The 25,757-nt window shown below is 48.6% G+C and overlaps 1 protein-coding gene across 1 annotated transcript in view; it reads right to left on the reverse strand.

Moving 5' to 3' along the window:
• The window catches only part of slc26a10 (solute carrier family 26 member 10), a 96,062-nt gene that overhangs the window by 60,612 nt on the left and 9,693 nt on the right, over positions 1–25,757 (reverse strand). Inside the window, exons 2-8 of the mRNA XM_085972515.1 lie at positions 17,548–17,726; positions 14,794–14,876; positions 11,354–11,501; positions 9,361–9,474; positions 7,472–7,549; positions 5,590–5,685; positions 4,197–4,303 (exon numbers count right to left, since the gene is read on the reverse strand). Of these exons, the coding sequence (XP_085828641.1) occupies positions 4,197–4,303; positions 5,590–5,685; positions 7,472–7,549; positions 9,361–9,474; positions 11,354–11,501; positions 14,794–14,876; positions 17,548–17,726 (805 nt within the window). The remainder of the gene's footprint in view (positions 1–4,196; positions 4,304–5,589; positions 5,686–7,471; positions 7,550–9,360; positions 9,475–11,353; positions 11,502–14,793; positions 14,877–17,547; positions 17,727–25,757) is intronic.

The following is a 25,757-nucleotide window of genomic DNA, read 5'->3' on the forward strand; positions in this document are numbered from 1 at the left end:
CGCGCTTTCCCGCCGCTGCCGCTAACGCTGTTCTCCGCGGTTCCCGTTGCGACCTGCAGCTTTTCGCGGTATTTCTATATATTTTTTTTAATATATATCTCTTCAATAGTTTCTCCGTTACTTGGAGAACCGTTCCCGTCGTGGAGCGGACCCTCTGGGACTTTCCCCTCCCTCTGCTCGGTCCGAACGCCGACCTGCTTTGCAGCACCGGCCGCGCCCTGAGTGCTCCACCTTCTCTCTCTCTTTGCTTCTGCTTCCCGACTCGCTGCCCGGCCCCGTTGCAGAGCCACCCGATCGAGCTCTAGCCCGCCGCAGCCCAGGAAGGATCAGTGCACTACCTGCCACCAGCCCGTTTAGCTGGTGAAACCACAGTTTTTTTTTCTTGCTTCTGGCTTCGACCTTCGTCTGAGGAATCGATCCCCTTGAGGTGCTGCCGAATTGCAGGTAAGTTCGTTTCTAACTCATCGCCACTGTTAGATCCGTGTGTTAATGGAGACACGGAATGCAGGAGTTGATTGAACAAGTGTTTACTGAACAAAGTCTGGAGGTGAACTAACTACACAAGACGCTACACAGGCTTATATACCCGAGTGGTCACTACTGGTACTACAGCATACAGGGGCTTCAAAAACATAGTTCCTCTTAAATGTACATACACTACAGCGGGGGCATTAAGGGATACGGAACCAGGGCGGGTAGATGGAGTTAAGATACAGATCAGCCATGATCTAACTGAATGGTAGAACAGGCTCGAGGGGCTGAATGGCCTCCTGTTGCTCCGATTATAGCAGATTGGTGGAAAATATTTGGAAACAAATCTCTCAATTTCAATCATGTCTCTTTTCTAACACCAGAATTCGTTTTCCTCAGCTCTTCCATCCTCAGATTCAGTTATTACTAAGACACTGAAGAGGGAAGTTAGGAGACATTTCTTTGTGCAGAGAGTTATTGGAGCATGGATTGTTTCGTCACAGGGAGTGGTTAAGGCAGAGACCGATGCACCTTTTAAGGGAAAATTGGATAAATATTTAAAACACAGAGAAAGATATAGAGCTCTGGAGAGAGAGCACAGGAGAGTGAGGTTAGTTTTGGACTGGCCCAGCAAAAAGCCAGCACAATGGGCCAAATGGCCTCTTCTGTGCTGTAAACATCTATGGTGCTAATGAGAACTTCTATGAAGACCCATGAGTCTTTCACTCGTGTGAATAACTCCTGCAATGCACCATGTCCTGCGTGCTTTACAAGATATATCAGCGCTGGAGATGAATGAATGTCCCTGACTGTTCCCATGTTCTTATAAAGAAAGGCAGACTTGCATTTCTATAGCACCTTTCATGACCACCGGATGTCCCATAGCACTTTATAGCCAATAAAGTACTATTTGAAGTGTAGTCACTGTTGTAATGTAGGAAACGCGGCAGCCAATTTGTGCACAGCAAGCTCCCACAAACAGCAATGTGATAGAACAGATAATCTGTGTTTGTTATGCTGATTGTGACAAATTATGACAACTATGGCCTGAAATGGTGGAATATTAAATCTCAATACAAGCGTTCTTTCTGCTCCAAAACAAAAATTTGATTAAAAGATATTTTCCCCCAAATGCTACGAATTAAGAAGTGCCACCTACAATTTGTTTAATTATATTTTGTAATATTCAGCTTTCAAACTGCCCAACGTTAAATCATTTTTTTTTGCACTTGAAACCCATGTTGGAAAACACGGGCATGTCGTGAATGCTTAAAGGGTCCAGACTAGTATGTGATGGTTAAACTCACCACCGAGGGGCAGTAGCAGCTGCCGATTGACCGTAACTCTGAGCCAATGTTATTTGTGAGGAAAACCTGCCCTGAAATTCTCCATCTGGTCACTAGAGGGGGGCAATGCTCCTTTGAAATGCAACGGGACGTGGCTCAATTAAATCTAAGATTCTGATTGGCCAACACACTGACAACAATTTCTGGTAATGATATTTAATTCAGAGAACATTTAAGAAAAAATATTTTTTTAATTGTGGGGTTCTGAAGCAAGTTAAAAACAGTGGAACCTTAATTATTATTCATAATGGAGACACAAATCCCCGACTCCTGCTGGTCTCCCAGACACAAATCCCCGACTCCTGCTGGTCTCCCAGAAACAAATCCCTGACTCCTGCTGGTCTCCCAGAAACAAATCCCCGACTCCTGCTGGTCTCCCAGAAACAAATCCTTGACTCCTGCTGGTCTCCCAGAAACAAATCCCTGACTCCTGCTGGTCTCCCAGAAACAAATCCCCGACTCCTGCTGGTCTCCCAGAAACAAATCCCCGACTCCTGCTGGTCTCCCAGAAACAAATCCCCGACTCCTGCTGGTCTCCCAGAAACAAATCCCTGACTCCTGCTGGTCTCCCAGAAACAAATCCCCGACTCCTGCTGGTCTCCCAGAAACAAATCCCTGACTCCTGCTGGTCTCCCAGAAACAAATCCTTGACTCCTGCTGGTCTCCCAGAAACAAATCCCCGACTCCTGCTGGTCTCCCAGAAACAAATCCCGGACTCCTGCTGGTCCCCCTGACCCAAATCCCCGACTCCTGCTGGTCTCCCCGACCCAAATCCCTGACTCCTGCTGGTCTCCCAGAAACAAATCCTTGACTCCTGCTGGTCTCCCAGAAACAAATCCCCGACTCCTGCTGGTCTCCTAGAAACAAATCCCAGACTCCTGCTGGTCTCCCAGAAACAAATCCTTGACTCCTGCTGGTCTCCCAGAAACAAATCCTTGACTCCTGCTGGTCTCCCAGAAACAAATCCCCGACTCCTGCTGGTCTCCTAGAAACAAATCCCAGACTCCTGCTGGTCTCCCAGAAACAAATCCTTGACTCCTGCTGGTCTCCCAGAAACAAATCCTTGACTCCTGCTGGTCTCCCAGAAACAAATCCCCGACTCCTGCTGGTCTCCTAGAAACAAATCCCAGACTCCTGCTGGTCTCCCAGAAACAAATCCCCGACTCCTGCTGGTCTCCTAGAAACAAATCCCAGACTCCTGCTGGTCTCCCAGAAACAAATCCCCGACTCCTGCTGGTCTCCTAGAAACAAATCCCAGACTCCTGCTGGTCTCCCAGAAACAAATCCCCGACTCCTGCTGGTCTCCTAGAAACAAATCCCAGACTCCTGCTGGTCTCCCAGAAACAAATCCCCGACTCCTGCTGGTCTCCTAGAAACAAATCCCAGACTCCTGCTGGTCTCCCAGAAACAAATCCCCGACTCCTGCTGGTCTCCTAGAAACAAATCCCAGACTCCTGCTGGTCTCCCAGAAACAAATCCCCGACTCCTGCTGGTCTCCTAGAAACAAATCCCAGACTCCTGCTGGTCTCCCAGAAACAAATCCTTGACTCCTGCTGGTCTCCCAGAAACAAATCCCGGACTCCTGCTGGTCCCCCAGAAACAAATCCTTGACTCCTGCTGGTCTCCCAGAAACAAATCCCGGACTCCTGCTGGTCCCCCTAACCCAAATCCCCGACTCCTGCTGGTCTCCCCGACCCAAATCCTTGACCCATGCTGGTCTCCTAGAAACAAATCCCCGACTCCTGCTGGTCTCCCAGAAACAAATCCCTGACTCCTGCTGGTCTCCCAGAAACAAATCCTTGACTCCTGCTGGTCTCCCAGAAACAAATCCCAGACTCCTGCTGGTCTCCCAGAAACAAATCCCGGACTCCTGCTGGTCTCCCAGAACCAAATCCCGGACTCCTGCTGGTCTCCCAGAACCAAATCCCTGACTCCTGCTGGTCTCCCAGAACCAAATCCCCGACTCCTGTTGGTCTCCCAGAACCAAATCCCCGACTCCTGCTGGTCTCTGACCCAAATCCCTGACTCCTGCTGGTCTCCTGACCCAAATCCCTGACTCCTGCTGGTCTCCTGACCCAAATCCCTGACTCCTGCTGGTCTCCTGACCCAAATCCCTGACTCCTGCTGGTCTCCTGACCCAAATCCCTGACTCCTGCTGGTCTCCCAGACCCAAATCACCAGCTCCAGCACTGAACTCTACGAGGGCGGCTCCCCACAGCATGGGATTGGCAAACTTACGCTTATATCAAACAATATATATGTCAGAGTTGAACCAACTGTGTACCAGCGAGGGCCCCAGAGGAGGTCAGGTTTAATTGCGACTGACCTGCTTGGTGATGTATTTGGTGCTAATTGTGCTGCAGGGACTGATTACGGTACCTCTGAGTGCGATAGATCACAGTCATCATCGAAAACACAACCCCCACGGCAAGTCCAAGGTCCGCGTTGAGCGTGATTACAGCCAGCCACGTGACCACCCAGACCATCTGAAAAAAGGAGAGTGGGTATTTAGGAGGATGAAACAGTCACAATGAAGACTTTGTCTTGTGTGCCACAGGACAATACAGAAAAGGAAGAGTCCAGGTTCAATCCCTGGTCTGTATTGAGTTAGTTGATTTTTTTAGTAGGGGGCGCTCCAATCAACCCTGCGCTTAGGAGACCAAGGGCTAGATTTTCGGGGAGCCGTCAAGGCGGGGTTTCAGGCGTGTGGGGGGGGGGGGGGAAATCCCGAATTTGGGGGTTCCGACACCATCCCACAGTCCAAAGATGTGCGGGTTAGGTTGATTGGCTATGATAAATTGACCCTTAGTGTTAGGGGGATTAAATACGTGGGGTTACGGGGATAGGGTGGGATATGTGTCGGTGCAGGCTCGATGGGCCGAAATGGCCTCTATCTGCACTGTGAGGTTTCTGTGATTTCTGTGAAAACCCCGCCCCACGTAACTTTCAGGGGCGGCGGGTACCCGCCCCGCACTGGGACCCGCCGAAACCAGGCGGGAAGGGATTAGTGCCAATTAACTGCCTGTTAACAGGTAGTTAACAGGCAGTTTTTAGCCTAATCCCTATTTTGAGGGGTGTCGTGTGGGATTCCCGACAGCTCCAAACCACGCCAGGTTAGAGCAGGCGGGCCGTCGGGTTGAAGGACTTGGAGGGGTCGAGATGTTGGTGTTCAGGTGAGTGATGGGTGCATGAGTGTAAAGGTAAGTGTGTTTGGTGTGTCTAAAGTGTGTAAAGAACTTTTACTTACCTGTACTTACCTTAACAGCCTTTCTTCCTGCAGCCGTCGGGAGCCCATCACTCAGCTGGAACTGAAAGCTGAACGGCTGCAATCTGTCAAAAGTGACAGCCTTCAGCTTTGAGTGCCGGTGAGAGTTCTAACTGAGTCTGTGCAGAATGACTCATGTCAGAACTCAGACTGTCAGTGTTTCACAGCTTCAAACAGCTGTCAAACGCTGATATTTCATCTGTCAAAAACTCTTGACAGATGAAATTGCAGTCTGTGACGTCACCTGTTGCCGGGTGGCCCTTAATTGGCCTGCTGAGCCCGCTGGGCGGGCTCAACAAGGTCAATCAAGGGGAAATCGCGCGGATTGGCCGGACGTCAAAGTAGGCGGGTCTAAAACCCGAAAGGGGAAGTCCCGCCTTCTTCCCGACAGGTTCGGGAAAATCTACCCCCAAAAATCAACCAGATAGCTTGCAAGCCAAAAATAAATCACAAGTGGGTCCGCTACATCACAAACTCATACAACGCAGGCCAGTTTGAACAACTTACAAAGTCCATCTTGCTGACTCTCCAAAGCTCTGGAAGGTCCTGAAACTGGAGAAACATCTGGCGCAGGCTGGTGACGTTAATACAGGCCAGGACTGCCTGAGAAGAGAAGTCATTATATTAATATTACCTCCGATCTACATTGCTCACTCCATTTCCCACAAGAAAATGATGTTTACCATTTGAACGAAATGTCCACAGATAAACACATATTAATTTCCTCCCCTTCTCCGCTTGACTGAACTTGTATTGACCCTCAACTTCTCTTTCAACGCCACATATTTCCTCCAGGCCAAAGATATTGCACTGGAAATCTGTATGGGTCACGGCCTTTCTCGTAGGATATGTCGCGGTTTTGGCTTGCTCGTCAGAAACTCTGCTGCCCGTATCTGTGATGACACCGGCCACTGGCATACTTGAGCCTGTGCCAAGCCACAGTGGGCTGCAAAGAGGGAGCGCAGATGTTGCTGCCTCTCCAGAGAGTGGCATTAAACCCGCTACCTTAAGGCCCCCTCCAATTCCATCACATGAGGGAGGCAAAGAAGCACCAACCTTCAGTCACAGCACACAAAATGGCCTCCTCAATGTGGTATCCACCTCAGGGTAGGGGTGCCAACCCTCCAGGATTGCCCTGGAGTTTCCAGGAATTGGAGACTTATCTCCAGGACACTGCTGGGAGTGACCCAGGAGAATAATCATGGGGGCAATAAAAAATATTGTGCATTTTTTTTCATTTTCTTTGCACACTTTGGTTTATTAGTTAATAAAAATATTGGAGATGGGGGGGTGGGGGAAATGCTGTTTGACAGGGCGGGGTGGTTGTATGGGTGGGGGGGGGGTGGAGGTCATGTGATGAATCCTCCAGGAATACGTCCAGCCAGAGTTGGCAACCCTAGCTCAGGGATACCTTGCAGCAACTCATACCACCACTGATATAGTGGCGGCAATTATTTTGGGGAAGGTTGGGGGCGGAAATGGAGCGACTGGGTTAACCCTGCTCTCTTGACCCCCATTTTAATGTGGTGGAAGGGGCTTGTGGTGGACCCTGAAGGGAAAATGGAGGGTGTTTTTTGGGAGGAGAATTCAGGGGCACCTTTTTATGTACTTGAGGCGGCAACCCTTAAGAACACATTTTCCCCTGTTTACCGCCTGACGTAATAAAACTCACTACGCACTTGGTTCGAGTATAAAGCAAGGCTTTAATCAACTTGTTTCAGAACATGGAAGTCTAGTTATCTTTCACTAGTTCCGGTTTACAAAATGTCCTGGGCAAGCTGGGCCCACGCCCGAGTATTTATACTCCTTGGACGGCGCCACCAGCTGGCCGTCCAGTGTTATTTCATGAGTCTTTCTTCATGGATCATAAGATTCATAACACCGCCCTTAAGTGGGCAGTAGTTCAGAGGCGAATCCAGGCTGGTGAGTACCCGATCTCATCTGGGCAGTCAAGGGAACACTAAGCGGGGAGACACCCTTGGCTGCTCTCACACACCTGCCTAATGGGGACTGTCAAACTGATGGTGAAGAGGTTGCTAGCAGGGGAGGAGGGGGAATAAATCCTGGTTTAGAAAGTCCCCACCCCAGGCCTGTCATTGGCCCTGTAAGGGCCACCCTGAACTTGTACACTTTGGAGTCATTCCATGTAATTCTTCCCAAAATGCATTGCAGAAAGGAGAACTAATGACACTTCCTTCCTCTCCAGCAGAGACTAAAATATACTATTACAGGTGGAATTCGCCACAATAGCACAGCCTGAGGCCGAGAATACTTGTCTGATTGAGAGTAAACAATACTAACAAATAATTGCAATTCATTTTGGGACAATGATGCGACTGAAGCAGTTTTACACTTTCTGTAAAATAATTGATTTGGTTATTTTGCTCACCTTGGGCAGGAAGTAAAACAGTGGACCAATCAAAAGTAGCACCACCAAGACTACCAGACAGGTAAAAAACCCAGCAAGCTTCAAAATAAAAATGGAAAAGTGAATTAAGGACAATTCATGACAACTTCCATCTATCTTAGTAGCTCAGTGCCTTAGTAGCTTAGCACTCTTGCCTCGGAGTCAGAAGGTTGTGGGTTCAAGTCTCACTCCAGAGACTTGAGCACAAAAATCTAGGCTGACACTCCCACTGAGGGAGTGCTGCACTGTCGGAGGTGCCGCCTTTCGGATGCGACGTTAAACCGAGACCCCATCTGCCCTCTTGGGTGGATGTAAAACATCACTAAAACAGATGATCTGGTCATTATCACATTGCTGTTTGTGGGATTTTGCCATGTGAAAATTTGCTGCTGCGTTTCCTACATTACAACAGTGACTACACTTCAGAAGTACTTCATTGGCTCGATGTCAATTTTTGTCTGATAATGCTCCTGTGAAGCGCCTAGGGACATTTTGCTGTGTAAAAAGGCGCTGTATAAATGCAAGTTGTTATTATAAGAGGGAGGGGACTTCCAGCCCATTTTGCTTGGCCTATATGTCAATCCAGGTTCCAATGGTGAAAGAACAATCAATAATCGGCTGTTTCATCAAATCCCTTGAGATCTTAACTCAGGGCTGCAACTTGGGAATCAGCGCAGTGGTCACCAGGCTGTTCATTTGACCCATAATTCTTCTTGTGTTATTTATACTTCTCCCCAACCCCCATCCTCTTCTAGGTCCCCTGGGCCATGCAACAGGTCACCTGCCTCTGTCAATGTCTTCTTCCCTGTACGGAATTGCTTGCCACCCATTTGCCACCTCCCCACGATGCCACAGCTGAGATTGCCAACTCCCCATGGAGTTACAAACATAGAATCATAGAAATACAGCACAGAAGGAGGCCATTCGTCCCATCGTGCCTGTGCCGGCTCTTTGGTAGAGCTCTCCAATTAATCCCGCTCCTCCTGCTCTTTCCCCAGAGCCCTGCAATTTTTTCCCTTCAAGTATTTATCCAATTCCCTTTTGAAACTGATTATTGAATCTGCTTCCTCCGCAGGCAGCGCGTTCCAGATTAGAACAACTCGCTGCGTAAAAAGAATTCTCCTCATCTTCCCTCTGGTTCTTTCACCAATCACCTTAAATCGGTGTCCTCTGGTTACCGGTCCTCCTACCACTCAAAACAGTTTCTCCTTATTTACTCTATCAAAAAACGTTCAGAATTTTTAACACCTCTATTAAATCTTCCCTTAACCTTCTCTGCTCTAAGGAGAACAACCCCAGTCTCTCCAGTCTCTCCACATCACTGAAGTCCCTCATCCCTGGAACCATTCTAGTAAATCTCCCCTTAACCTTCTCTGCTCTAAGGAGAACAATCCCAGCTTCTCCAGTCTCGCCACATCACTGAAGTCCCTCATCCCTGGTAACATTCTGGTAAATCTCCCCTTAACCTTCTCTGCTCTAAGGAGAACAATCCCAGCTTCTCCAGTCTCTCCACATCACTGAAGTCCCTCATCCCTTGTTCCCTGGTACAAATTCTAGCAAATATCTTCTGCACCCTCTCCAAGGTCTTGACATCCTTCCTAAAGCGTGGTGCCCAGAAATGGACACAACACTCCAGCTGGGGCCTAATCAGTGTTTTATAACAGTTGAATAATGGTTATGAACTCACGTCCTATCATTCCAGGGGACTCGCGAAATTTCTCTAACAAAAGCCTATTTTTAGATCAATTTGTGGATACTCTCTTTTCCCTGAACCATAGCTAAGCTTTAAACGACGGAGTATCACGGCACAGTCGAGCAATCCAACAGAACCCTGCGGCACTCCTGCGTGGTCCCTTCAGTAATATTCTTACCTGTGTGTAGCTGCCGGCACTCTCGAGGATATTACTAGTAGCCAGTGAAGCTGAACTTGGGAAACAGGTAAAAAGGGAGGAGATGGTGTTCGAAATTCCATGAGCCAACAGTTCCTAAGAAATGGTGACAGAAAGAAGTTATTAAAGATGCACAGGGGAGGAGGGAAATAAAATCTGTACTTATTGGTCACTTTTCATACAGAAACGACCCTAACTGGTATTTAAAGTCAGTGACTTAAAAGGGGGGGTGGATTCTCTCTGGGCTTCTGACGATCTGCTGCCGTAACTTCAGCAGGAGTTCGGTGGAAACCATGTCTGTGTGTGGCAACAGGGTGTGCGCCAAACCCCTGCCAAAGTTACACCGGTGGAGTGGGAGAAGCCCTGAGGAAATTCGCCCCATTTTTAGTTTCCCAGGTGAGTAATGACTGGCAATGTAACACAAAGCTGAAGATGACGGGTCAATTAACATATTTGAGATTGGGGTCAATTGATTTTTGTTGGGGAAGGAAGGGTTTAGGAACATGGGAACAGGAGGCCATTCAGCCCCTCGAGCCTGTTCCACCATTCAATGAGATCATGGCTGATCTGTATCTTAACTCCATTTACCCGTCTTGTTTCCGTAACCCTTAGTACCCGCGCATATCAAAAATCTATTGATCTCAGTTTTGAAATTTCCAATTAACCCAGCATCCACAGCTTTTTAGAGGAGTGTTCCAGATTTCCGCTACCCTTTGTGTGAAGAAGTGCTTCCTGACATCACCCCTGAACGGCCTGGCTCTAATTTTAAGGTTACACCCCCTTGTTCTGGACTCCCCCCACCAGAGGAAATAGTTTCTCTCTATCTCCCTATCGAATCTTTTAATCATCATAAACACCTCAATCAGATCACCCTTTAATCTTCTATACTCAAGGAAACACAAGCCTAGTCTATGCAACCTGTCCTCATAATTTAACCCTTTAAGCCCCAGCATCATTCTGGTGAATCTGCGCTGCCCCGCCTCCAAGGCCAATATATTCTTCCTGAGGTGCGGGGCCCAGAACCGAACATGATACAGATCAAAGGCAGGTAAATAGAGATAAGATACAGATCAGCCATGATCTGATTGAATGGCAGAACAGGCTCAGGGGGCTGAATGGCCTCCTCCTGCTCCTATAACAAAGGCATGGAGGGGAGCAATGGATATGTACCCAGCAATGGTATTCCTGGCCTGTACAGTTACTTGGCTCTGTATTAGGGATGAGTGCAAAGCTCCAAGCGTACGGCTTGCACCCACAGCAAGCTGTACGCTTGCTTATGGGGTAGAAACAAAATAATGAATCTGCTCACAATATCCATCCAGTGGCTGCGTGGATCTGTGCAGCAAAAGACAATAGGAAGGGTAACTAGCCGACAACATTTTAACTAACTGCTGTGGTTCTAATGGGAATCATTGGGCAAGCGAACTCGGAAGGCTGCAGAGTCCAGTGCACTAGAATGCACTTCAAATGCCATCAGCACTTGACTACCTCAATGGCTCAATTGGTGATGATACTGCCCTCCCATCCCCTGTGGATTTAAGCCAAACAGATTTAGTTTGATCCCTGGTCTATGCTGATCTCAGCCAGGGCGGTAGTAGCTTCACCACAACTGGCCTCAACTGGCCTCAGTGTCGCTATGCTCTTGCTTACTGCCTAGTGACTGCTGTACACGTGGACCTCTGAGGGTCTAATGGGAAGATAGTCTGCTAACAGTCACTAACTCAGCTCACACTTGAAGCATACTCCATCATGAGTCAGCACCTTCAGGAGAGGAGAAAATTGGAGGGGAAAAATGAATTTTCTGTACTGTGGTTAATGACCTCCTCAGCACCATTATTTTTTTATTTTTTTTTTGAGGTGAGAGAATGTGCCTTTTTCTTAGGGCCTGTCCACTCACAGCTACTAACTGGGGTTTGTGCAACAAAAATACTCCAATAACCTTTCAAGGGGTAGTCTGCAATTTGATGTTACGGACCTGGTTGGGGTCAATCTTGTATCTGTGCTTGTCTGCATAGATCATAGCCAGTGATACAGACACTGCGTAGCCAACAAAGGTAATCGCGATCGTGTCTCCAACTATGTTCGGGATGCTCCCCAAGGCTGGCAACTGAGGGTTTGGGAATCTGAGAAGAAAATGCAGATAATGGGTTATTTCATTACCTTTTGAGATCGATCAAGACAAATGGCAATTAATAGAGAAGATGAAAAGACACCAGTTTAACTGTTGTTGGTGTCCCCTTTAAGTGCAGATGCTGGTGTCAGAAGCTGGATGGAACTCACTCAGGTATTGCCTGCAAAGATACTTCCTTTCATCCTCCCTCTTCAGACTCAAAGGGGGAGAAATTCAGTTGGCTGCGCCACCCGTTAGCGCCTTAAGAGGGCGCTAAGTGGGTCGCGAGCCAAATGGCGCCCGGGCGCGGCACTGCCCATGTCTCCCGCTAAATTCCGCGGGACGTTAGTGGTGGCGCTAACCGTTAGCGCTGCGCCGCTACCGATGACGTCATCGGTGTGCGCAGCACCCCGCTGACGCCCCGGCCGCGATATTTGGCGGCGCCCCCTGCCTTACTGCCGGATGCTATGTCCGACCGGTTCAGGGGGGCCTACCTGCGGCCAGGGAGGCGCAAATTAAAGGAGGTGCGGGGCGGCCATTTTTGTTGTTGGCCGCCTGCCAGCACCGGCCTGCGCTCCAGTCCCCGGCCTTCTGACCCCCCCCCCCCAACCCCGCGGAGTGCCGGCTGCGTTCCAAGAGCCCGGCACTTCTCCTCGGTGCCGGGCTCTTTTACCTACACTCGCGATCCTCGGGGGCCCAGCTGGGCCCCAGATCGTGCTGCACAAGGCCCCTCCCCTTTAAGAAGGGGAGGAAGGCCTGCAATACCGCAGTATGACGTGCCGCAGTGTGTGGCGCTGCGGCACGTTGCGCCACGATATTCAGTCGCAGCACCCCAAGAGGGATGCGGGGCGCCTCCAGTAGCGCCGCGCTTCCCTTTGGGCCGCTACCACTCAATTTCCGGTGGGCGGCCGCGAATGCTTCCGGGGCGCTACTTTTAGCGCCCTGGCGAGGCTGGCGCCCCAAACGGGGCTACACTCAACTTCTCCCCCATAGTCTTCCTATCCATCATTTCCAGCTAGTTCTTCCATTAAAAAGACAATGGGGTGGGTGAAATTGGTCTGCGCCAGCAGGGCATAATGGGAGATAGCGAATCGGCCGCCCATTCTACACCACAATGGACCTTATTGGAATAGGAAATCGGGCGTGGTGTAAAACGAGCTGTCGATTCGCCATCGCCCCTTTTGCGCTGCCGCCCAGGACCAATTTCACCCCCAATGTGTCTTGTCTCATCAACATTAATAACTTGGTGCTAGGTAGTCTTTAGTGAGGAGCAAAACCAAGAAACTTTGTGGGTGCCAAGAAGGTTCTTTGCCCGTGCCTCCAATTTCAGCCATCAGCTGCTTCTCTTTGATGGGTATAAACTACCACCATTTTATAAACCAAGAATCCAACTCTATCCAAAGCCATCCCGACAAGAACCTGGTGCCTAAATCTTTCCTCCTCTGCTCCTCCCAGGTTGCTTTCCCTTCAGTCCCCTTTGAGAGAAGGGCACAGCCCATGCATATCTCTCCGAATACCTTGAGTGAGTGACTTACAAGTGCCTTGGGCCTGAGCAATGTCTAAAAGGACACCTCCTCTGGGTAGTTTTTGCTTGTGTCCGCCCCCCAGACAATCGTGTCATGACTGACAAAGGCCAGCAAGGTGGGGTATTGAACTTGGATCTCTCAGTTGGAAGTCTACTGCTCTGCTATTGCAGTTACCGAAACCACCCATCAAATGGACTTCCAGAGGTTGAATGCTGTGGTCATGTTAGCATTTTGATAGACTTAGTGGAGCAGCATGCAGAGGCATGGCGACTATTTCAGTCCCTGTCCTACACACTTCAGTCAAAATAAACTTCCCAATCAGCCTTGTAACTTTGGGGTCAGTTTGGTGGAGAATTATTGTGGGCGAGAGACATTCCAGAAACTTCTACTCCCACACACACACACCCATTCTATTTGCGTCAGCACGATCCTTTAATAAAGAGTTTTAGGGAGCATTTATACTGCAACTTTGGTGTTGCTGTGAAATGGTTTCTAGTTCACAGCACAGTTGCAGTATATATCCAGAGTTAGGGCCCAGTCTAACTGGGAAGGAGACGGGGGCGGAGGGGAATCTGAAACTCTCAGGCGGGGGTAATCGCACACCACTTGAGTTTGATATGTCTGGGAGCGTAACTCCGGCATAGTGACAGGCCGATTTAAAAAAGAGCTCAGGGCATCTGTTGGGCCCTTTTAAACCTGCCTTGGAGTTAATTTCAATGTTTAGACAATGTTGCGCTGCTGCCCAAGGACTTAAAACATTTAGGCCTCAAAATCTCCGCAGGCCATTGATTCTGGCATAAGAGCTGGGATCCGCTCGCTGGCGACCCCTGGCACTGACCGTGCCACAGTTCACGGGGTCAGGAGGAGATCATCTAATTTAAATAATGATGGGATGCACTCATGCCACTGGGGGTGCATCTCAAGTGCCTGCCTCCTAGAGGAGGTTGGAAATTACAGCCTACAGTGCTAAGTCGAGGGTTTTCTGCCCAGCCCCTCTTCCCTTCCCCGGCAAGATGTTGCAATGATGCTCATCGACAACCCCCCCGTCCCACCAAAAAAAGGCCTCAAACCTTTTTTGCCTTTGGGGGTCCAGGTCATGTCCCAGGCCTGGATTCTCAGATGAGTTCCACATCTGCCAATGTCCTGCTAGGTCGGGGACAGGGAAATTCCTGGTCTGGGACTCCCCTTCCCTGGTTATGCCTCTTCCTACACCATTAACCTTGTTTTGGGGGTAGGCGCAGGCTGTACTCCCAACAAGGCCCTGTGGAAACCGCCAAGGAAAGCCAGGATCGGCGTATCGAGATCCTGGATTAAATCACAGCCCTTCCACCATAGAAGGGCCGCAGATTTTTGGCCTTCTTAAATTTGAAACAGTGAGAGAGGAGCTCTGCTAATGTGTTCCCCCCACGGTCAGCATTCTCTCCTGGGTAGGAATTAGATAAGTGAGTGTTCCATCCGGGCCGTGTATATGGGGAACTACCTGTCTGGAGGCCGAGCTCCCAGTCTCAGAACTGGAACTACAGCCTAAATGATAAGAATGAACTTAGTACAAAGGCATGTGCGATTGCCAGAAGACCTGACTAGAAATTTTGTAAGTTGGCAAACCGATTCAGCTTGATGACTGGGAACCTTCGATTATACATCGTCCTGAAGGCAAAAGGGCCCACTGAGCACGAGTCACGAAACCCAACTCACAATTATTCACACATGTCACTTGTGGTAACTGTCGCACACCAGTCCTTACAGTGGTTTTAATCTTCTTGAGAAAGAGGAGCTCACCCTGCAGGGATATGTCCCACTATCTGGACATTGCAGCACTCATCAAGGGACGTAGCAAAGGTGATCGCAGTGGCCACTATAACCTGTTAAAAAGCAAAGTGGCCGGTTAGATCCAATACTTCTATTCATTTTAGACGATCAGAACTTCGTACATTCAACACATCGCAATAGGAACTGGATCAGAGGCCGGTAAAACATGGCTAAACATGCTGGTTCAATTTAGCCGTGGCTCAGTGGGCAGCACTCTCGCCTCCGAGTCAGAAGGCCGTGGGTCCAAGTCCCACTCCAGAGACTTGAGCACATAAAGCTAGGCTGACACTGAGGGAGTGCTGCACTGTCAGCGGTGCCGTCTTTCGGATGAGACGTTAAACCGAGGCCCCGTCTGCTCCCTCAGGTGGACGTAAAAGATCCTATGGTATTATTTCGAAGAAAAGCAGGGGCGTTCTCCCTGGGGCCAATATTTATCCCTCAGTCAACATCACTAAAACATATTTGGACAGAATTTGCGGTGGGTATGACGACGTACTCTCAGAATACGCTGTCATACCGCCTTCGAAATGAACCGCAAGTTCGGGATTTCCGCATGCGCTAAATCCCAAATTTGCAATCCGTCAAGTAACACCTTGGAAATCCCAATTGCTGGGGCAGAGTTGGGCTAATTGCCCAGCAATTCCGTACAAAAATTTGACGTTGATGTAAGCAGGCCTGTTTGCATCAGTGTAAGGGGATTAGGTAGACACAGTTACTCATTCTATTAGCTCCAGAATGAATTGTAAAACTGTCCGAAACCCCCCCAATGATTAAAGTACAGATTTTTCAGATCTTTGTTTGGACTCTGTTGTATTTATGTTTGTATCACCTGTCCATGTTATTTTGTATGAGATTTCAGAGCTTGAATGATTTAGCAGAATGCTAATTCCTAAATTAGATTTAAGAATTAATTCCCTAATTATTTTTTTAGGTGGGTCTGTGAGAGAGAGAGTGGGTCATTTTGGAACTATTTATCCTCCTAGCCCTTATAATTATTCTGAAAATACATCGGGTGAAATGCAATATCAAGAACAGTATTGGAGGTAGATGCTTTCCCTTCGGCGCCTGCACTGATTGGAGCACCAGGCCCACGTGATCCCAAGTACGCTTCCGCACACACTGCGCCCCTGGGATCCGTGGGCCATTGCGCTGCCCTCGAGCACGCAGCGTCAGAGAGCAAGAAGAGGAGGGTCCCCATCAGGTAAGTTCGTATTATATTCGCATGCTGGTGTCATACACTGTAGGTACGCTGCCGACTGCAAAATCTGCCCCGATATCTGGTCATTATCACATTGCTGTTTGTGGGAACTTGATGTACGCAAATTGGTTGCCACTTTTCCTACATTACAACAGTGTCTACACTTCAAAAGCACTGTAAAGCTCTTTGGGACGTCCCGAGGTTGTGATGGGCGCTATAGAAATGCAAGTCTTCCTTTTAAATCTTTCTAACACTTTGAGATGCCTCTGTATACGTGTGAAGCACGCTATAGGAATTGTGGCTGTCATCTTCTCTGAAGTGACCCCACCCAACCTCATGCAGCTTAAGTACCAGATTGCAGAGAGAGGAATTCTTAAACCTACCTGTTTGAAGTGGATTGAAAGCCGGATCCCACAGGTGAGAGGACAACACTTAGGTACTGTGTGCTACTGTGGGGAAAGGGCTTAGAAGGTTAAATTATGAGGACAGGTTGCACAGACTAGGCTTGTATTCCCTTGAGTATAGAAGGTTGAGGGGTGATCTGATCGCGGTGTCTGAAATGTTAAAGGGATTTGATCGGGTGGATCGAGAGAAACTATTTCCTCTGGTGGGGGGAGTCCAGAACAAGGGGGCAGAACCTTAAAATTAGAGCCAGGCCGTTCAGGGGTGATGTCAGGAAACACTTCTTCACACAAAGGGTGGTGGAAATCTGGAACTCTCTTCCCCAAAAAGATGTGGGTGCTGGGGGTCAATTGAACATTTCAAAACTGAGATTGATAGATTTTACAAAAGCAAAATTACAGGAAACTTTTTTTTATCCGGCACGGACGGGACCGACGTGGTGCCGGTTCATCGAAAATTCCGGATAACCGAACGCTATAGTAAAAGATACGGAGCTGAGAGCTCCATATAAAGCAACAAACCCTGTTGCTTAGCAACAGCTTCAGAACAATGGGCACAAGTTGCAAGCGTCTCTGTAGCTTAGCAACAGCTGCAGCCACACCCTTGCACAGCAACAAATGGAGTAAAAAAAGTAATAAAAGTTACCTGAACCTACACCTGAATTTTGCCGGTTAACCGACATTTCCGGTTATTTAGGGGCCGGTTAATCGAAAGTTTCCTGTACTGTGGATGCTGGAAATCTGACAAAAGGTCATCGACCTGAAATGTTAACTGTTTCTCTCGCCACAGATGCTGCCTGACCCACAGATTTTTTTTGGGCAAGGGTATTAAGGAACCAAGGTGGGTAGATGGAGTTAAAATACAGATTTAATGGAATGGCGGAACAGGCCTGAGGGGCTGAATGGCCTTCTCCTGTTCCTCTGTTATTTCTAACATGCATGCGTTACACTCATGATTCCAACTCCCCTACAAATAGGACTCATAATATTGGAGCATTGTGTTGTACATTTCCATTCTGAAGCTGTGGAATCTCACACAAGTTGAGCCCTGAATCGCTTTCTCTCCGTCCCATCAGGGATAAGTATTGAGCCAGTGACTGACGGCACCTGTTGTTGCGCCCTTACCATGATGATCTCGATGGGGATGGGGGTCCGGAATTTCTGCCTGAAGCGGCTGTTGATTTCTTTCGTCGGAATGAGCACACTGAGGCAAATCAGAGAAATAATCAGCTCGACGATGTTTGTCATAGAGAGAGCTCCAAGTATTGATGCCAGTGTCTGAGGAAAAAGAAATAGAACGGCCATTCATTTGTCAGTTGAAACGCTCCCTTCGTTCTTTGTTTTACCGGACACAATTTTTTTTTTTTTTTTTTTTTTAAACTGTCCCCCTCTCTCTTTTTCTTGCCTCACACTGTGCACTATTCCCTGACTAAGAGGTGATACACAGGTGACCTGGTCCCAGGTAACTACCCCCAGACCAATAGCGCTCATAATAAAAAAAAGATAGGAGCAGGAGTAGGCCATTCGGCCCTTCGAGCCTGCTCCGCCATTCAATGAGATCATGGCTGCTTATCCAAACTCAATACCCTGTCCCTGCCTTCTCCCCATATCCCTTAATCCCTTTAGCCTTAAGAAATATATCCAACTCCTTCTTGAATATATTTAATGAAATGGCCTCAACTGCCTTCTGTGGTAGAGAATTCCACAGGTTCACCACTCCCTGGGTGAAGAAATTCCTCCTCATCTCTGTCCTAAATGGCTTACCCCTTATCCTTAGACTGTGACCCCTGGTTCTGGACTCCCCGACCATCGGGAACATCCTTCCTGCATCTAGTCTGTCCAGTCCTGTCAGAATTTTATAAGTTTCAATGAGATCCCCTCTCATTCTTCTAAACTCCAGCGAGTATAAGCCCAATCGACCCAATCTCTCCTCATACATCATTCCTGCCATCCCAGGTATCAGCCTGGTGAATCTTCGCTGCACTCCTTCCATGGCAAGAACATCCTTCCTCAGATAAGGCGACCAAAACTGCACACAATACTCAAGGTGTGGTCTCACCAAGGCCCTGTACAACTGCAGCAAGACATCCTTATTCCTGTACTCGAATCCTCTCGCTACGAAGGCCAACATACCATTAGCCTTCTTATCCGCCTACTGCACCTGCATGCTTACCTTCAGCGACTGGTGCACAAGGACACCCAGGTCTCGTTGCACTTCCCCTTCTCTCAATCTATTGCCATTCAGATAATAATCTGCCTTCCTGTTTTTGCCACCAAAGTGGATAACCTCGCATTTATCCACGTTATATTGCATCTGCCATGCATCTGCCCAATCACCTAACCTGTCCAAATCATACTGGAGTTTCTCGGCATCCTCCTCACAGCACACACGCCCACCCAGCTTTGTGTCGTTTGCAAACTTGGAGATATTACATCTAGTTCACTCGTCTAGATCATTAATATATATTGTGAATAGCTGGGGTCCAAGGGCTGATCCCTGCAGTACCCCACTAGTCACTGCCTGCCACTCGGAAAAAGACCCGTTTATTCCAACTCTTTGCTTCCTGTCTGGCAACCAGTTCTCGATCCAAGTCAGTACCTTGCCCCCAATCCCATATGCTTTAACTTTGCACGCTAATCTCTTATGCGGGACCTTATCGAAAGCCTTCTGAAAGTCCAAATACACCACATCCACTGGTTCTCCCTTATCTATTTTACCAGTTACATCCTCAAAAAATTCCAGTAGATTAGTCAAGTATGATTTACCTTTTGTAAATCCATGTTGACTTTATCCGATCCTGTCACTGCTTTCCCAAGTGCTCTGCTATTACATCTTTTATAATGGACTCTAGCATTTTCCCCACTACCGATGTCAAGCTTACCGGTCTATAATTCCCCGCTTTCTCTCTAGGTCTGTGAGCCGTTTGCAGCCCATTTCCCATTCGTCCTCAGGGAATTTGCCACTTCGCAGCTCCCCTCAAACGCCAGGAGAGTCTATTGGGAAACTCCGCACCCTGAGCCGTGATTTCCCATCCAGTGTGGTCAAAAACAAAAAATCACAGGTTCAGGGTGCACAATTTCCTGATCTGCGGAAAATGTCCCCTGTTGTTCCATGTGCCCCTCAGCCCGAGCTGGGATTCAGTGCCGTTCCCTCTCCTTTCCTTTCTCTCCAGCTACAGGAAGCAAAGGAATCCTACCAGGAGTTATTCCAGCTTCCATCCAGCGAGTGAAAGGGCCCCTGTTAAAAAAATTGTTGCTGTTTCAGGGATCTTGTCTTCCTATGGGGATGTGCCCGGCTTCCATTTGGCTACTAACCACAACCACATGGTTGAAATCAGGAGCTCACGGTGGGGAACTGCTGGTGCGGACCCACCTCTCCATCACTCCGTGCGGACAGTGGTCCTCGGGCAAGGCATTATGGCCCTCAACAGAAAGTTAATGAGTGGCACTGAGCTGGGAGGGTTGGCACCTTTTGCTGGTTTAGCTTGCCTCCAGCAAGATGCCATGCTTGGCACTGCCAAACGTACTCACAAAAAGAGACGTGAATGAATTTCAAGGTGCAAACCACCCTGTCTTAATATGGAGACCTATATCGAAACATAGAAGATAGGAGCAGGAGTAGGCCATTCGGCCCTTCGAGCCTGCTCCGCCATTCAATGTGATCATGGCTGATCATTCAAATTCAGTACCCTGTCCCTGCCTTCTCCCCATATCCCTTGATCCCTTTAGCCTTAAGAAATATATCCAACTCTTTCTTGAATATATTTAATGAACTGGCCTCCACTGCCCTCTGTGGCAGAGAATTCCACAGGTTCACCTCTCTCTGGGTGAAGAAATTCCTCCTCATTTCAGTCCTAAATGTCCTACCCCTTATCCTTAGACTATGACCCCTGGTTCTGGACTCCCCGACCATCGGGAACAACCTTCCAGCATCTAGTCTGTCCAGGCCTGACAGAATTTTATAGGTTTCGATGAGATCCCCTCTCAATCTTCTAAACTCTAGTGAGTATAAGCCCAATCGACACAATCTCTCCTCGTACGTCATTCCTGCCATCCCAGGTATCAGCCTGGTGAATCTTCGCTGCACTCCTTTGATGGCAAGAACGTCCTTCCTCAGATAAGGCGACCAAAACTGCACATAATACTCAAGGTGCGGTCTCGCCAAGGCCCTGTACAACTGTAGCAAGACATCCTTGTTCCTGTACTCGAATCCTCTTGCTACGAAGGCCAACATACCATTTGCCTTCTTAACCGCCTGCTGCACCTGCATGCTTCCCTTCAGCGACTGGTGCACAAGAACACCCAGGTCTCTTTGCACTTCCCCTTCTCCCAATCTATTGCCATTCAAATAATAATGTGCCTTCCTGTTTTTGCCACCAAAGTGGATAACCTCACATTTATCCACATTATAGTGCATTTGCCATGTTTCTGCCCAATCACCTAACCTGTCCAAATCGTACTGGAGTTTCATGACATCCTCCTCGCAGCATACCCTCCCCCATGAAGTCAAAAGTATAGATATATGCAAAACCTTGTATTCACATAGATAAGTGAATGAATTTGTGTGCCAAATCACCATATCTTAATCTGTACTGTGGCACTGGCGTGTAATACGAGGACAAAGGGCTGGATTTTATCAATGGAGGCGAGTAGGAGGCGCGACTCCCACTTTTGGGGTTGTAGTCCCACCTCCATCGAGTTGTGGGCCAACCCACTCGATTTTCCCTTGATTGTCCTTGTTGAGCCCGCCCAGCGGGCTCAGCAGGCCAATTAAGGGCCACCCGGCAACAGGTGACGTTACAGATTGATATTTCATCTGTCAAGAGCCTTTGACAGATGAAATATCAGCGTTTGACAGCTCTTTGAAGCTGTCAAACACTGACAATCTGTACACTAAGTTAATTCCTTCCTCTCAGACTGATTTAGAGATCTCTCCAGAACAGAAAGCTGAATGCTGCAACTTTTGACAGCTCGCGGCCATTCTGCTCTCTGTGCCGGTGAGATGAGGGACTCCCGAGACCTGAAGGAAGGAAGGCTGCATTAGTAAGTAAAAGTAAGTAAAACTTATTCAAACACTTTACACAGACCAAACACACTTATCTCTGCACTCATGCACCCATCACTCACCTGAACACCGGACATCTCGACCCCTCCAAGCCCTTCATCCCGACGGTCCGCCTCGCTAACTTGGCGTGGTTTGAAGCCGTAGGGCAGCCCACACTTCAGGGGTAAAAATAGGGATTAGACTAAAAACTGCCTGTTAACTACCTGTTAACAGGCAATTAATTGGCACTAATCCCCTTCCCGCCTCCTGGGAAACGGGCATGGAGGCAGGATGGGTTCGTGCCCCCCGATTTCGTGATTTTAACACCCCACACGCCTCCATTCCCGCCTCCACGGCCCTGGGAAATTCTAGCCCAAAGAGTACAAAAGGTGCCTAGCCCTCCCGGAGGAAAGAACTAGCAGCATGGAAACATAAACCGTTGAATTGATAAGAAGAGGCCTTTGAAAGGCATTGGACAGGTAAGGAGATTCTAATCATATTTGTATGATATGCCCTATAGCCCTGATTTTGCAAGACCAGCAAAATTGGGGTTGTGCCTATGCCAGAAGTAGGCTGGCATCGCCAACTTTTGGGAGATTAGTCATTCCTTCTCATTATAATAGGTTCCCTTTGCAAGAACAACAGGCATAAGGAGGATGGGGAGGAAATCTGTCCTGGCAGCAGCTCTTAAAGGGCTGCTGCTCATGATTAAAGGGGAGCAGAGTTTATCCTGTGCTAAAATTGTTGTTTGCTCAAATAACGCTTACTGGCTCCTGCGCATAACATTTGATTGCATGCATGTACACATTCACAAATCATTAAAAGTAGCAAGATACGATAGCAAAATACTGCAGATGTTGGAAATCCGAAATAACAACAGAAAATGCTGGAAAAACTCAGGTCAGGCAACATCCGTGGAGAGAAATTTGAGTTGACGTTTTGGGTCGAACCCTTCTTCAAAACTGGAAAGAAAAGAAAATAGATCGAAGGCAGGGCTGCGATCGGACAAAAGAAGTGAAAGAAACAAAAGAAGTAAAAGAGACAATAAAAGGTATACGAAGCTAGACGAGATGGTAATAGGCTGAGATTAGGTGAGAAGTGTACTGGCAGGGCAAGAGATAGCTGCCAGGTGTGAGAGAGAAACAAAAGGAAAGGGGGGGAAAGGAGTGGAAAAATACAAGAAAAAATATAAAAGGGGCCGAGGTTATGGTCTGAAATTGTTGAACTCGATATTGAGTCCGGAAGGCTGTAAAGTGCCTAATCGGAAGATGAGGTGCTGTTCCTCGAGTTTACGTTGAGCTTCCATGGAACAATACAAGAGGCCAAGGACGGTGAGGTCCGAGTGGGAATGGAGCGTTGAATTAAAATGACAGGCGACCGGAAGCTCGGGGTCACCCTTACAGACTGAACGGAGGTGTTCCGCAAAGCGGTCACCCAATCTGCGTTTGGTCTCCCCAATGTAGAGGAGACCGCATCGTGAGCAGCGAATACAGTATACTAGATTGCAAGAAGTACAAGTAAATCGCTGTTTCACCTGGAAGGGGTGTTTGGGGCCCTGGACAGTGGGGAGGGGGGAGCTATAGGGGCAGGTGTTACATCTCCTCCGCTTGCACAGGAAGGTGCCAGGTGAAGGGGAAGGGCTGTTTGGGGTGATAGAGGAGTGGACTAGGGTGTCTCGGAGGGAGCGGTCCCTACGGAATTCTGAAAGGGGAGGGGAAGATACGTTTGGTGGTGGGATCACTTTGGAGGTAGCGGAAATGCCGGAGGATGATCCGTTGAATGTGGAGGCTGGTGGGGTGAAAGGTGAGGACAAGGGGAACCCTATCGTGGTTCCGGGAGGGAGGGGCAGGGGTGAGGGCAGAAGTGCGGGAGATAGAACTGACACGGTCGAGGGCAGCGTCAACCACGGTAGAGGGGAATCCTCGGTTGCGGAAAAAGGAAGACATGTCTGAAGCACTGGTGTGGAATGTGGCATCGTCGGAGCAGATGCGGCGGAGACGGAGAAACTGGGAGAATGGAATAGAGTCCTTACAGGAAGCGGGGTGGGAAGAAGTGTAGTCCAGGTAGCTGTGGGCTTGTAGTGAATATTGGTCGATAACCGATCCCCAGAGATGCAGGTTAACAATGCCATAACAAATGCAAACAAAGCACTGGGATTCATTTTTAGAGGAATAGAATTCAAAAGCAGAGAAGTTATGTTAAACTTGTATCGAACCTTGGTTAGACCATACTTGGAGTACTGTGAACAGCTCTGGTCTCCATATTACAAAAAGAATATAGAGGCACTGGAGAAAGTGCAAATAAGATTTACAAGGATGATACCAGAACTGAGAGGTTAGACCTATCAGGAAACGATGAACAGGCTGGGGCTCTTTTCTCTAGAAAAGAGAAGGCTGAGGGGTGACCTCAGAGGTCTTTAAAATTATGAAGGGGTTCGATAGGGTAGGCGTAGAGAATATGGCCACGATTTTGCTAACCTCGGCGGGTCCGTGGCGGGCGACGTCGGTGGCGGGTCCTGACCCCGCTGCTGGTTCCATCCCGTTCTGTGAAATGAATTTACTTTGATGGGGCTCGTGAAGCCCACCCAGCGCTTTTGCCGGCCAATTAGAGGAAGCGGGTCTTGTGATGTCATCTGATGACACGTCACCAGCCGGTTTCCTTAAGGGGACCATGTGCAAATTTAGTTTGACATTTGTGCTGTCAGTGTTCCACAGCATTGAGGTGCTTCAAACACTGACAATCACTGCACAGAGGTGCAGGGCTGCACCCAGGCTCTCCCATGACTCCCTCCATATGCTTATGGAGGGTGTCACAGCACACAGGGTGGTCCTCTTCCCTTCCCATGGGTGGAGAAGACCTCCCTAGGAGATCAACACAGCCTGGTTGCACATTGCAGAAGAGGGCACAAGCAGGGATGTGGTCAGGAGGACCTGGGTGCAGTGTCGCAAATGTTACAATGATCTCAGTAGATCACGAAATGTCAGTACAAAGCCACACTCCACCTCATCCTGCTGTGCCTCTCATCACATCCCAATCACTCTGCCTTCCCAACCCTACTCCTGCACATCCTTACTCACACCAACTTACCTTGTACCTCCACCCATCCCTCTCTCTCTCTCTACATTATCACATCCCCATCTCACTAGCCACCCCTCACACTCACCTTCATCCTAGTGTAATCATACCAACCAACAACACACAAGGGTAGGCACTTGGGTGTTTTATGCAATGTTCATGTAAAGTTTCTGTTAATGTGGTGTCAAACATTGAAACCTTTATTTTCAACACTTTGCGTTCTTGGACAGACTTATGTGCACCTTTGGAAGTGGCTTAGTAAGATGCACTGAATGGTGAAACATAACAGTACCTCCCACAATGGCGATGAGTGTGAAAGGAATGGCTTGGGCATTGTAGGGATGCTTGATGATGTTGGTGTGGGGTGGTGCCAACCTGGTGCATTATGTGGCAGCCAGGGTGTACAGCGTCAAGTGAAGTAAATCTGGCCATGGTGAGGCCATCCCGAGGCCATCCCTGGCCAGATCGAGTGCTGATGCCCTCTGCCCTGTGCAGCATCAGGTGATTGCAGAGAAGGTTGGTGCTGCTGGTGTGCCTGCTGATGCTGGTGTTGGAGCCGATTGTGGTGGGATTCTGAGGACCAAGGTGAGAGAGTATAAAGTGCACCCATGCTGATGGAATAGATTGCAGGTGAAGTAGAGATGACAGAAGCGATCTGTCAATGGTGGGAGAGGTAACGAGGTCAGACTGGATGGAGAATTGTGTAAAGACTTGCAGCATTCTGAATCTGTAGTGGAAATGCAGTTTAGAGAAGCTGCTGGTTAAAGGAACATGTCTCAATCAGCTGGGAGCTTTGACTTGACATTTGAAGCTGTCAACTCATCAGCTGATTCAATGGCCACTGACCTCCCGCTTCAGTTTCACAGACGAGGTCTAGGCACAGCGGGAAACCGGTGGGCGAGCTGTCAAATTCAAAAAGGTCAGTTTAAAACCATTGTTAAGTGGCTGTAAACAAGCCACTAATCATTTAAATTGGCTCCCCCCGCCGCTGCGTGTCGGGTCTGCTCAGCGCTGACAGACCTGACATTTGGTAAAGGCGGGTTCACAGCGGGGTCCCGACCCGCTGGGGAAAAAAAAACACTTTCCCACCAGACCCGCCACCAATCTCGCCCGCTGACCCCCCACAAAATCTCGGCCTATGTTTCCGTTTGTGGAGGAGACCAAAACTAGTGACAATCAATATGAGATAGTCACCAATAAATCCAATAGGGAATTC

Source organism: Somniosus microcephalus, chromosome 33 (genome assembly GCF_052327205.1).
Source record: "Somniosus microcephalus isolate GS21.2 chromosome 33, FLI_Smic_1.0, whole genome shotgun sequence".
Classification (NCBI taxonomy): Eukaryota; Metazoa; Chordata; class Chondrichthyes; order Squaliformes; family Somniosidae; genus Somniosus; species Somniosus microcephalus.